Source organism: Raphanus sativus, chromosome 3 (assembly GCF_000801105.2).
Source record: "Raphanus sativus cultivar WK10039 chromosome 3, ASM80110v3, whole genome shotgun sequence".
In the NCBI taxonomy this organism is placed as follows: Eukaryota; Viridiplantae; Streptophyta; class Magnoliopsida; order Brassicales; family Brassicaceae; genus Raphanus; species Raphanus sativus.
In genome coordinates this window covers 12,342,427-12,357,164 of record NC_079513.1, presented here as the reverse complement: position 1 = coordinate 12,357,164, position 14,738 = coordinate 12,342,427, and the positions used below count along the sequence as shown (strand labels likewise).

At 31.7% G+C, this 14,738-nt stretch overlaps 1 protein-coding gene across 2 annotated transcripts; it reads right to left on the bottom strand.

The window, feature by feature from the left end:
• Positions 1-1,230: 1,230 nt before the first annotated feature.
• On the bottom strand, positions 1,231-3,978 carry LOC108847618 (axial regulator YABBY 1). Of its 2 annotated transcripts, none has more exons than XM_018620904.2 (7): positions 3,711-3,978; positions 3,456-3,617; positions 3,204-3,369; positions 2,659-2,707; positions 2,237-2,312; positions 1,627-1,704; positions 1,231-1,462 (listed from the first exon to the last, which is right to left on the bottom strand). In XM_018620904.2, exons 1-7 carry the CDS (start codon positions 3,822-3,824, stop codon positions 1,388-1,390), a joined length of 720 nt encoding a protein of 239 aa, XP_018476406.1. In that variant the 5' UTR covers positions 3,825-3,978; the 3' UTR covers positions 1,231-1,387. The 2 variants fall into 2 exon arrangements, with proteins under 2 accessions (XP_018476406.1, XP_018476407.1); XM_018620905.2 differs by having other exon boundaries at positions 3,237-3,369; positions 3,711-3,976.
• Between the last annotated feature and the right edge of the window lie 10,760 nt (positions 3,979-14,738).

Genomic DNA, 14,738 nt, shown 5'->3' with positions numbered 1-14,738 from the left:
TTTTACCTTTTTTTAAAAAAAATTTTTGTTTTCTTTTATTACTATTTCTACATAGTACTTTGATTGGTGGTAATATTTAAAGTAAATTTGAGAGTTCAGCACAGGGGATGAACCCAAGTCTTAGTCGTAATATTATTATTTATATTCGGTAAGTATCTAGCTTACTGATAGACGGTGAGATATTGAATGGCTAAGTTCAAGAGTTGAACTCAGACGTATGTTTCCTTTTTGTTTGGCTATGAACAAAAGAAAATATCTAAATTTCCATGTTCTGTATTATAAGAAACAAAAAGATATTGAGAGTACAGGACAAATGATACTGACTTTGAACCAACAAAATTAAACCATTCAGATGTAAGTCCAGTAGTTGCTCTCTTTTTTTTTCTTTTTTGCTAAATTATAAATATCATTTTTCAGAAATGAAAGTTTTGGTTACAATGTTAGTTGCACCCATGGTCTGCTATTAACAGCTATTCTGATTTTTAAGGGCCGCAAAAATTTCTAAAAAAAAAACTAAGAATCTAAAAAGCTAACTTCATAACTTCCAAGTAAATGGACAACTTGAAACTAACTAGAATTATAGAACAAGAGACAACAATATAAAACTCCTAGTATTTGCTCTCTCTTGAATTGTGTGTGTGTGTATATGATTGTTAAACTTTCCGTCATTGTGCGTTATTGAAATTTAGATTAACTGTTAAACATAATTTGCTATGAGCTTTTGTTTAGAAGATGCGATGGTCTAGGAACCAATATAATACTAATTAATAACTAGTGCTACTATTTAATGTTATAGTCCTGCTTGTTGTGATAAGCTGGAAAAAACCTTGAGAAACAAGGAAACCTATTCCTATTTGGCTTATGATCTTAAAGAGATAAGTATGATATGATCATATCTTATGTGTGTGTTTTTATTAGGAATAGGATTTAGTAAAGTCTTTATATAAGCATTGTCGTGTGTGACATTATGCTATGAGTTTGTGATTGTGTGATTGGAGAGTTTGAGTTTTGAGTGATTTTCTCAAATAAATAAAGTTATACTAGTTATACTTTATATTTCATACGACCTCGAGAACTATGAAGCCTTCAAGGGAAAGGGTGTTAATCAATCAAACGCCGTATGAAGCTTTCAAGGGAAAATAGCTGAACCTGAACGTAGAACATATAAGCGTGTTTGGATGTGTGGGTTATGCCAAAAAAGATTTTGATTACACAACTACAAATCAAAACTAACATAATAAACCTCATTAATTAGAAAGATTTTGATCACTCAACAGAAGTAGACGCATGCATACATAATACATAAAAGAAACCCAGCTTTTTGGACAACATAAATCTTACAGATATTGGATTCAAATTCTCGAATACTTATCGATTATATTTGTCTTTAGTAAGGAGCCACACCAATGTTAGCCGCAGGAGCGTAGAACCCTTCTTTCATCCCCACGTTATCCTCCCCCTCCTATACACCATTATGATAAAAACCAATAAATAAAAATTCTATGTACATTCTTGCGATGAAAAAATATATCATTATATAAAAACAAAAATACGATTTTTGTTAAGATGTATGTAACATTATTTAAAGTTGAAAGGTTTGTCGACGGTTGACAGATTAGGGTTTACCTGTTGGGGCATGTTGGTTTTCTTCACGGGTTGATTGTCTGGTGCTAGTCCGAAGTGTATGTGAGGGAAGTGGGCCCACTACATTACACATAAACAACATAAGTACAAGACACATATCAACTTGTGTTATAACTGGACAAAGCTTTTTACTCCTAATCTCAGCTATATATGTTTTTTTGTACAACCTGACACATATACACACATATATTTATATGTACACGCATGCGAGTATATAGACATTGAGAAAATTAAACCCTAGTTTCCGCTTCCAATCTAAACCAAGTCGTGATGTTTATTATGTCAATGGCTTAATTAATTATTTTTTTTATAACAACAGATTTTACCAAAAATGCCAATGACTTTTAATATGGCTTAATTACTATAGCAAAGGAAACAACAAAACCCTTGAAATGGAAAACACCAATGCCTTAATTAATTTAAACTCTTCTAGACGTTGAATTTACTAGCAAGCTGGCGTTTAGTTGTTCGTATGTCTCATGTACGTATATGGATATACCAAAAAAGTATTGGACTCTTTTGTATATTATTGAATTTAACTAATATAACGATTTAATATGTATTTTTGGAAAAACAAAATTAAGGTTCTTACATTCTTGGCAGCAGCACTAAAGGCTTCTCTGTGGCTTATATCAGGATTACCAGCTTTGATACGTTGGATCTCCTCCCTAAAAGAAGGGCGTGGTAACGGAATTACATTAATCAATGTTATATACGACTACGATTAGAGAATACTCCATCCGTTCCTGAAAGTAGGATTTTTTAGATTTTACTTTTGTTTCATAAAGATAGATTTTCTAGATTTTTAAGGTACTTTTTGATACTTTTAAGATGCATTAATTGAAAACATTTGAATTGACTAAATATTATTGGTTCATGGTTATTGGAAAGTGTATAATAAATATAAATAAAAGTTCAATTAAAAACATTGATTGTTTTCTTAACATACGCGAATTGTCTAGAAAGTTTTATTTTCAGGAACGGAGGGAGTATAATATAAAAAATAAAACTCACTTGATAAATCGGTTATATGCGGATGGGACTCTCTGTCTTTTCTCTGGAGCTGGCAATGGCAAAATACAACGGCAAAAACAAAAACTCAGACAGAAAGAGACAAACACTAATTAAAACTTCTTTCATTGTCTTTTTTTTATCTCTCACAAAAAGCTTTTCTCTCTCTAACTCATCATCACTTCATCATTTTCTAAAGACAAGCCCAATTTCTAATACATAGATTCTTTCTCTCTAGATTTCCGGGGGATCCATGACCATGAATCTATCTCCCCTTTTCATTTATCTTTAACCTTTTAAGTGTTTACAAACGCTAAAAGCCATCTTAGATATATAGAGAATCAACACATACACAAGGTTACTGATAGAAGAATATGCTAAACTATACAAATATATCTCTTTTCTTTGCGTAAATTCAATGTTGCTAGGGGTTCGAAACTAGATCCAGCGATGTTTAAATAATAAAAGCTATGCATATCTTAGTGACGATTCATATACATATAACCACTACCAAATTATAAATATGCAAAGAAGTTTGGAAAAAGTACCAAAGAGAAATGAGAAGGAAACTAGCATCTTACGGCGGTTAACGGGTGGTGCTTTAGGAATCTCATGTTGTTGATGAATATTCATGAAAGACGGTATGTCATTCATATTCGGATGTTGATTCATCACCATCATGTTCATGTTTGATGGTGCATCTCTCAGCTCCTCCTTCAGTACCATTTAATATCCTTAAGGACTTAGATAACACAAACCCCGTATATTTAAGATTTATGTATTAAAACACTGAAAATTACCAGAATATTCTGGGTATTGAAGTAAGAGTGAGGACCAAGCTGGAGCTGCAGCTGGTTAGAAGCTGGGAGGCCAGCCGATCTCATGTTCACAGATAGAAGATTAGTACAGCAACCGCATCGGACGGTTACGGTCTTGAACATGCTTGTGTAAGGAACACTAACCTATAAAGCACAAGAGAAATAGTCATAACAAACCCTCCAATTATATGCAAATCAAGAAAAGGAGGGAAGTAAAAAGTAGTGGTTAGTGCTTACCGCAAGAATTGTCTCACAAAAGTTGCATTGGACATAGCAGAGATGGTCGGAAGGAGAGAGGTGCTCTGGCGAAAAAACAGCTGAGGAAGGAGAAGACATAGACGACATAGACATTTTTTGTAAGAAGAAAAAAACCTTCGATCGAAGCTGGAAGCTGATCTTCTTGTTTTGTGAGTGTTTGGGGATTTGATTGATTGATGGGTACTTGACTGATCAGAGGATTCTTGATAAGGAGAAAATAGAAAACCCCACCATGATCTGATCTTCTGATTGTTTGCTGTGTATTATATACCACAAAGGGAGATATAGGTGAGATGTGAAAATGAGATATTAATGGTAAAAGGGTGAAAAACAACAAAGCCTCTAAGGTTCTAACTCTAGCCGCTGTAGGTCGTCTTCTAATAACGTTTTTGTTGGACTAATGTTAGTAAATTTAATTTGAAAGCAAAACAGCATCGATGTAACTTTTAAGCTAAAGGTAGGTCATATTGATGTATATAAAGCTTTTAACTAAAGCTACCCAATTACAAACTCTGTGATGGTTTATATAAATTAAAAATGTATCAATGTGAGCACAATTTGAACTAATTAAGTGGTTCGAAACAAACGATGGTTAGTGTAGAACCGGGGAAAAAGCTCAACAAAAGTCAAATGGTAAATTAGCAGTACACTTAAGGATACAAAAAAATCATATTTTTTTCCAAACAAAACATAACTACTATACACGACTACACGTTAAAAGATTATGAATTATGTGCGATCGTTTTAGTGTTTTATATAATCATTTTAATTGCTCAACATTCTTGTCTTTTGTGACAAAGCCGTCTAAGGAGGTGATTGCCTAAGGACAACGGACTTCGCTCCATCAACTGAATAAGTTTCAAACTTAAATTTTCAATGTAATTGTGAGGTTTACAGTTAAAAGGACATTTGTTGACCCCAAAAACAATTAAAACACATTTCACTGCTTCTCATTTTGTTAGTATTCTCAAAATTTGAATTTATGTATCTGTATAATATGAAATCCACAAATTTGTTTGATAGTGACAAAAAGTCATGACAAAAGTTTTATGCTACTATTTTTTCTAAAAAAATTGCACATATTGAAAACTTAATATTATAAACACTGTTTTATAGAATTATTTAAAACCAAAACAAAATTCTATAATAAAAATAAAATAAACTGTTAAATCTGTTACCGATCTAAAATACTGAATAAAATCTTATCCTGAGGAGATTACATAGTTCGTTTCTGTACAAAAGGACGAACCTCTGAAATATGTAAGCACCTTTTCTACAACCGCTTTGACTTTGATCAATATGACGATGATCGCTACACTACATACAACCTTTTCACTATCTTCGCATTTTAAAAATCTGAGTAAGGTCTATAGTATGAACAAGAGAAGATTCAGGCATATGCTTGAAGATTCACGAGCTTAGGGCTTTGGTTTGCATGTGAACATATATGTACGACACAGTCACACATATAATGTATTGTATTATTTGTGGTGTATTTGTAAGTAAGCAAAGAAACGACGATGAATACTCAAAGAAAAGAAGAAAACCAGAACGAAACAGCTCTAGTGGTAAAGGAATTGCAGCTGTAACTTTCGTCATCAGGGTTCGATTTGTGCTGGGAACGACTATATTACATTGCTTGGGTTCGCGACAAAGAGTTGAAAACACCTTTCTACCAGAACGAGATAGCTTTAGTGGTAAAGGGGTTACAGCTGTAACTTCCGCCACCAGGGTTCGATTCGCGATGGAAACGATTATTTATATTGTTTGGATTCGCGGCAAAAAAACGAAAACACTTTTTTTTTTACCAAAAAAAAAAGAAAAGAAGAAAAAGTGTTAGTAATAATACTTTGCAATAGAATTCGCACTTCCCAATGGAGGAAGAGAGAGGTGGGGGGAAGAAAGGGACGTGTGCATGGGAGTGATTAAGCGTCGCCTCATTCACCCGTTGTTGTCATTCCTTAATTACCACTGCCATTACTTTTTTCTCGTTTCTCTATACAATTCCTTTTCCTGTTTTTAACTCCATTTTAGCACTATTAAAAATGCTAATCTCATTTTCTGTCCTATCCATAAACAGCATTACAGTTTGTTTTGTATGTATGAAGAGAGAAACACGATGTTCCATTTTTAATTTTTTATTGATTGGTTATCATTAGCTTTTTAGTCAATTATATGATTGTTTTTTCCTCATTTGAATATTGGGATTCATCCCAGTCTAAACTTTCCGTGAAAGCGAAAGTAAATTGATTCTATATATGTATTTCAAGTAAATCGGCCGATTATCAATTTGCATAATCGGCCGATTACATAATTTATACTCCCTCTGTTCCTATATTAAAATGTTTAACTAAAAACACAAATATTAAGACAAAATCATTTTTTGTCTAGAAAATAGAGTTAAAACTACAAATTAATGATATTCAACCAACTATAAAATAGATTGTTAAATATGATTGGTCACACAGTTTTTAATAAAGTAAAAATTACCTAAAAAATAAAAACATCTTATATATTAGAACATCAAAGTTCTTTAAAAAATCCTACATTTAGGAATAGAGGGAGTAGGATATATATATAGTCAGTTTTTGTTTTATACTATCGTTTACACCCATACACGCATATATATACCCAAGCTTCGAATCGGAATTATGACATTCGACGATGAGCGGATGCTAAAACACATTCCAGACAAATTAAGAATATCAAAGAAGGACGAACAAATTTGCTTTATTGTTTCTCAATGATAGTTTTTTTTTTTTGAGAATTCTCAATGATAGTTTTTTTTTTTGTAAACTGAAACAATGATAGTTTCGAAAGCGGCATATATATGTACGTATATATAGAAACACCATATTGGTGAAAGCCACGAGAAAAACTCCACACGTAATTAATTTCAAACTTTAATAAGTTTTTCATGTTGATAAAAAAAGTTTTTCATCTATTTCACGCATTTTAAATATAGATGTACTAAAAAATTGACCTTAAAGTATGTAAGAAAACATATATGCTCTACTTGCAAAATGATGGTATATATATGTGTCCAATTAATTAAAAGTAATTCCTACATGTCTAGTGACTAGTGATGTTAATTTACTAGTGTTTCAGTTACAGATGAAAAATAAAAAAATTTACTAGTGTTTTGAAGAGTTAAGGAATTAGGTTGGGTATTGTAATCAACCATGTTAAATTGCGCAACTAAGTAGTAAATTGTTTTATTTTGATAAAAAAAAGTAGTAAATTGTTTACAACTTAAACTACCTCTTTCACTACTGATATATACGAGCATCAACGTTCAACTCACCTCAAAAATCAGATTATAAAATAGGTGATTCAACTACTTAAACCATCGGAATGAGAAGGCCGCTAATCAAACCTACCAAATAAATTCAAAAATACAATGGACTCAATTAAAACTTTCCTTATGCTTTCAAACTATCTATATGCTCTCGAAGTCATATCCATATATATTAGTTCTTTTTTTGCATTTCAATTTTTTATTTTTTTCGAAAAATGATTCAAACTCTTGAAATTAATTTGGCTTTCAACTCAGGATATTTGATTTTATTTATCAAAAACATGCTACACGCATGCATGTTTGTACATGTATATAGACCGAGCTCATATATGTAATATTTGTATAACATGCATGCATGAGTGTACTGAGATCATAGGTGACATTGACATTTCCCTATTCTAGACTCTTCTGACTGGTTTAGAAAATCCATTGCCATAAACCCCCAATCTATTAATTTGTACATCTAATCAGAAAGTATACTTACAATTTAACTGAAGTTATAATGATCAATCTCCACTTTTCATAATGTAGATATACAAATGGATTATTATGAAATAATTCACTGAGATTATATTTTCTGAAAAGTACTGGTCTTGCCTTTGAGGCTACTGCATAATTAAAATGAATTCAATTGCTCGATTGGTGTGTACATAATAGGTGTTGGTGTCTCAGAAATTTTCACCTTTCTAACACAATAAATGTATTTATTGTTACCTATTGTGTTAATTGATATTTTTTCACAAACATCCAAATTGTAAAGGTATAAAGTGAACCCCACATGTCTGAAAGTAAATATTGATGTTAACTGCTTTCATAGTAAAATCAACCTCATTTTTATTTAGGGATCAATTAATACACTAATAATCAAGAATTTAATATATATATACATGGAAAAACGATGATATTAATTTTTTTTAGATGGAATACTAAATTTATCATCGTCTGTTAGTATAAATTCCTCGTGAACACATTTCATTGATAGCTTATATTTTGTGATGAATGTCTACTTAAACCATTTCAGTTTCCTTGTAAGCTGAATTATTTTAAGGACATTGAAAAATGACTACTGGCATCAGTTTTTTTTTTTACTTGCATCAGTTAAATCAATATTATCGTGAACCATTCTATCCCATCTAGTTATGTACGCATATTAGATGAGAGACTCAGTTGACTAATTCTAAAACAAAAACAAAAAATGTGCCTATGCTTGCTACTTGCCAGGGAAGAGTTAGAAATGGGCTGTTGCGCAGAAGGGAAAATAAAGGCTTTTCATTTTCAAAGTATAGTATTTAAATTGGTTATAAATATTTCTATATACACACATTCCTATATACATAAATGTGTGTGAATAAGCATTTACTTATTCTGTGCTTTAAAAAGGTATCAGATATGAAGACTATAGGGTTTCTCCAGTTCTATTTTTGTCTTCTTTTATACTACCTCCAAAAGTAAGTTTTTTAAGATTTTTTAGAATTTTTACGTTTATTAAGAATGTAATAAATATTTAAAGTTTAATTTACTATTTATTTTTATATACATTTTTAATAACTATCCATCAATAAAATTTAATCAATTCAAATATTCGTAATTAATGTTTCTCAAATGTATACAAAATACTTTAAAATATAGAAAATCTATTTTTGTGGAATTAGAAAAAATATAAAAAAATATTTTCGGGAACGGAGATAGTACAAAACTAGATTCCCAAAATTTGTTTGATTTTTATTTCTTGAAATGGGGTAATAAGATTGTATTTTTTCTATATTATTTCATATAATTAAGCAGAGTAAATTAAATAGTAACGAATTCTCGGATATCAAAGGAGCCACAGTGTAGATAAAGCAAAATAACAATTGTGGATTCGAATTTCGAACTATTAACGTAAGGGGAATTTTTTTTCCTATGTTCACAAAAAATCCCAAATTCACCAACTAACTAAAAATTTCTCTTTTCTTCTACTTTTTTTTCCTATCTCTCATTCTACTCTCCCTAAAATTTTAATTTTCCATTTTTTTGTTATTTGGCAAATAAGCCATAAAATAAGTAATGTTTTTAAGGAGAACGATGTTTACATGTAAATGTCTTGTTTTGCAAGATCGTGTAAACTAAGATTTAGGTAGTTCGTATGGTTGAAGTGACTAATAGGAATAGTTGGTATTGATCCGTTTAGTTCTGCCGTCAAAATAGTTGTTTTCTTAACTTGATTCAAGGTAGACAATTATATGAAATAATAAAAGTCGAGTATAAATATATTTTATTAGTTTTTTCACTCATTCTACTAAACCAAATGAAAATTTCAACTATTAAATAATTTAGTCTAAATTATCACAAAAAAACTAAATGAAAACGATTAGAATACAAACTCCATTCCATATAATTCAACAAAATGAAGAAAGAACTATTTTTAATATGAACTTCACATATATATATAATATATGTAAGATTTTCATTTAGTATTTCAAAAGTTGAAAAAGAGAGTTTATGTGTAAAATGGGTTTTTAACTGCACAGAGTAAATATGTTCAAAAAAAAAAACTGCACAGAGTAATTTGTCCTACAAAAAAAACTGCACACAGTAATTACTGCACCCAGAAGAAAAGTTAAATTAAAAGAAGAGTACGGAGGGGAGAGCTATATAGAGAATAGGTAGGGTCATAGGGCAGTCATGTAGGCTAATAGGCATAGCATGTTTATGGACCGCCCAGGCTCCTCGGCTCCGGCCCTATGGTCCGTCTCTTTGTCTTTATGTCGCAGGCTTCTCTCTGCCACGTGCATTATTTTCTCTCCTCACATTTCTTTTCTAGGGCACAAAAACATGCCAAATTGGACAAATTTAAAGCTCTATCTGCATATATTTTCTTGTTTTTAGTGGAGTATATGATTAATGGAGAAATCTAAGGATGTTTCTAACACATACGTTGCTTAATCATTGTAGTATAATTTTTCCTGAAGGACCTAAACGAGTTTCTGATTCTCTAATTATACAGTACAATACTGGAAATATATGACTTATGGAGAAATCTATGTATGTTTCTAACACATCATTGCTTAATCTTTGCAGTTTTAGATACGTTTGATCTTCACATTAATTATATATTTTGATCCAGGCCCGTCTTAAAGATAAAATGGACCCTGAGCAAAAAAGATAAACTAAGTATATTTTTTCAAGCAGTTTTTTGTTGTAAAAAAAGGACCTTAATCTTCACATATATATTTTGATCAGTGATTATGTGAATCTCGGGCTAGTTTTTGACAAAATTCTAGACCGTTATTAAATACTACTACATATATTTGTACCAAGTGCGTTTTAGCGAGCAAAGAAAAAAGAAAACGGATATGGGTCTTGACTCTTAAGTTACGAATGGATAGGCAAGAGAAACAAGAGACGTCCACTCGAGCAGGTGAACTGTTTTTTTTATTGTCATTCATGATATGTTTTTTTTACATGAGCTTAAAACAGATTCTAATTTTATGAAGACTCTGCAAACCATTAGTAACTCTACATCCACATTTGTCACATTGGACGTCACCCTGAATTTCCCTGCTCCGTAAGATCGTTTTAAAATGTATACAACCGGAAACTAGTTGCCAAAGGAAATATTTAATCTTTGGGGGACACCGAACCTTCCAAGAGTGTGTCTTTAGGGGAGTGACCGTGGGTCTGTACATCTGTTGAGGTTTCTCCCAATCCGGGTACACTCCTTCCACAAGATAACCTGATTTTACCGTATATATTCCATTAGTGCAAAATGCCATCCATCTTGATCTGTTAGCCGATTCTTGCTCATAGGAATACTTTCTATAATTTTTTGCATCTTCAGGAGTCACCAACGACCAAATAACCTGAGAATTCCACGTATGTGATGCTGGATCGATAAGAGAATCTACTGTGAGATTCAGGTTAAGAATTTGTTGATTATTGTTTGCTTGTCTCAGGCGAGTGGTTGAGAGCCAATGATCATTTCATATTAAGATGCATGATCCTGATCTCACCCTTTTGATTAGTCCTTTGCTAACCAGAGATCTAGCAGATACAATACTACGCCATCCATAGGACGGAGAGTATAAACGGATCGGTTGGTGAAGCATTCCTAAAAGACCTTCCTTATAAAACTCGAGAAAAAATGAGTTTGGTTTCTCGATCAATCTCCAAAATTGTTTCCCTAGCATAGCCGTATTGAAGTCCAAAAGATCTTTGAACCCCTGTCCTCCTTCCTACTTCGCCATGCAGATTTTATCTTAAGATTTCCAATGCATACCTCTAACATTTCCCCCTGAACTCTAAAAGAATTGCGCGACTGCACTTTTCAGTTTTGAGATAACTGCTTTAAGAATTTAATAACAAGATATGACATGGTTCGGAAGCGCCGAAACCACCGACTTTATTATCACTCCCCCCCCCACCCCCTTTGAGAAAAATTGAAATGTCCAACCATTTACTCTCCTGTGGAGCCGTTCCTGAACAAAACCAAAAATCTAGATTTTTGAACCACCCAGACTTCAGGCAAGCCTAGATAAAATCCCATGCCACCAATATTCTGTATGCCTAAAATATCTCAGAGTTCTTGTCGAACTGGCTCCTTAATTTTGAAACCAAACTGGATAGAGGATTTCTGAAAATTTATTAATTGACCCGAAACTACCTCATATTCTTTTAAAAATCCGGACGATACCCTCTCTTGAAAGCCGAACTGGCGCCTTCTTTTGATAACTGGGTTAGGGTTACCGAAGGCAATCTGGCAGGCAAAGTTTCCCCTTTTATTCGGCAGCCGCCTTTGATGTAACTAAACTAGATAGAGTTTGGGTCACGAATTCGGATTTACCGATCCGAGGGAACCAAATGAAGCATCTTTTTCTCCTTCCGAAAGAAAAGAGGAAGACTTATTCCCACCGAAGTGCACTAATAGAAAACCCCTACCAGTCGAAGTGGAATGATGAGCTAAAAGTCCCTTGTACGATGAAGCTGAGTCACAGAAGCGGGAGAGGTGTCTTCTTTGAGGATCGTTTCCTATAGCGCTTTGAGGCAGGTTGTGTTTCTCGGTTGATGGATGGAGTTCCATTGTCCCATGAGAACTCTTAGCTACTGAGATACGAGAAGAGAAAATGCACTTTTCCATCTATATAAAGAGAAAGTTTTGGATTCCTACTGTCCTCTTACGAAGGAAAATTGGATTTCTTACTTTTCCATCTATATAAAATGAAAAGAAAGATTTGTGTTTAGCTCGCCAATAACATTCCTCTTTTTGCGCTTTGCAAAAGAATAAACTATCATCTGCAAAGAGTAGATGTGATATCAATGGACAAGCACGTGCAACCTTAATTTCCGTCAATTGTTTCTGTCGTTCCGCCTTTTTTATATTAGCAATTAGTGCTTCCGCGCACATAATAAATAAATGTGGAGACAAATGATCCCCTTGCCGTAAGCCTCTCTGGGAGACTATGTTCCCTCGAGGGTGTTCATTTATAAGTATCCTATATTTCACAGATGAAATACACTCCATCATTAGCTGGACCCACCGAGGATCAAATCAATTGTAGAAGTGCTTGAATAAAAGCTCATTCTACCTTATCATATGCTTTGCTCATGTCCATTTTGATAGCCATAAATTTTGTCTGGCACGATTTATTATTCCTCAAACCATGGAATTGGAACATTTTATGAGCAATAAGTATATTATCCGAGATAAGTCTCCTTGGGACAAAAGCAGATTGTGTTTCCGAAATATGTTTTGGAAGACAAACTTTTAACCGTTGACATAGAACCTTAGAAATAATTTTATATCCCACATTACAGAGACTGATCGGCCTCATCTCCATCATTATGGTAGGCCTTTCGTCTTTGGAATTAAGCATATATTTGTAATATTTAACTTTATGTCCAACTTTCCTAAAGTTAAAAAGTATTAACCGTGTCCAGGAGATCTTTTTTAATAATGTGTCATGAGTACTGGAAAAAATGCTATATTTCACAGTTCATTTCAGAAAATAATAAAATATATTTGTCACCACAGATATACACTTTACAGTATTATCACCACATATTTGATGTGTTTTAGATAGATCTCCTGTTTTTAAAAAAATTTAAACTACATTTTAACATAATAACAAGTAATTTATATTAGTTAAAATTAATGTAGCTTTTTAAGATATACCCAATTTGCTATCCAATAATTATGTTTTCCATTTTAATATGTTTATAGTAATTATGTACAAGTTTGTTGTATTTTGACTTTTATTTCTAACTTTTATATACTTCATTCAAATTAAATAATATATATATCATATTTATGTATAACAATACACACACACATATATATATATCGATACAATATTTTAAAATAGTGTATAATTTGATATAATATATTTTATTTAACTGTAAAATATTTTAATGGATAAAGTAACTAATTTCTAGCATAATTAAGCTTAATTATGAAAAATAAATAACTGTTTAAATCTTTATAAAAAATGAAATTAAACTTGAACCATTTTTAAATAATAAATATTTTTTATTAGAAATAGTTAATTCTAAAATATATTTAATTTTCTTCTATAAATTCTATTTTCATTTATTTTACTTAAATTCAACAATATATTAATTTTCAGTATTTACTTCTCTTTCCTTCTTTCTTCATTCTTTGATACTATTTTCTTTGATCGGATTCAAATTTTTTTACAGCCTTAAGCTAACTCACACTAATATTTTTAGCTCTTTGTAAATTTTTTTTGGAATTTGGTTATTAGATTTCACATGTATTATACTTTCAGATAAAATTAGAAATTTATCATGGGCAAATCAAAATACTTTTTCTTGAATTGTTTTAACTTTGTTTATGTTTTGTATTTAATATTCTATATTTTATCATTTAGTTATAAATTTATTATTTAAATATATGATTTGCATTACTTAAACTGTTTTTACCATTAAAAATTATATCAAATCACTTGATTCAATATGCACTTGCCCCGCTTGATCTGTATAATCTGCACTTGTCCCATTTGATCTGAATGATCCGCTTTGCTTGAACTGCTTTTACCATTCGAAACCTTAGTCAAGACGGAACCAATATAAGTCAAGATAAATTCGGCAAATATTGAAGTTAGTTTAAAAACCTAGTATATAAATAAGACATTTTTAGGTTCTTATGTGGAAAAATAATTACTTCTTACTTATTTGCAGAAGATTTTTGGTTTTTTTTTCCGCATAAAACTTATATCAAGTAGAATTAAAATCAAGGTCTGACTCTTGTAAGCAATAAATTTTTCATTTGATCTAGTGAATTAGTTCGACTCTCTAGAAGTAACGGTTAAAGACCTTAACCGGATTATCAGTTTTTGTGCGTTCATTTTTTTTAAATATTGTCTTTATATTACACATTAGTTTTGAGTTGTAGGGAACCTCACAAATTCATTGGTATACACAACAAGCAAATATAGTAAATGGTTTCACAATAGTTGAAATAGGTAAGAGATATCAGTGAGAAAATTTCATTAATAGTACAACTAATTATCACCCTTGTTGTAAATTTATAGTTAATCACTGTTAAAACTGTATATTTCCCATCGCAGGGTGAAAGATTATACCGAACATATTCCAATGTGAGTCAGGTCTCTTTCTTAAGATGAGGGGTGGACACTGACATAAATTAAGAAGACTACTGATTAACATTTTATCAAATAAAAATAATACTAATAGTTTGACCCAAAAAAGGA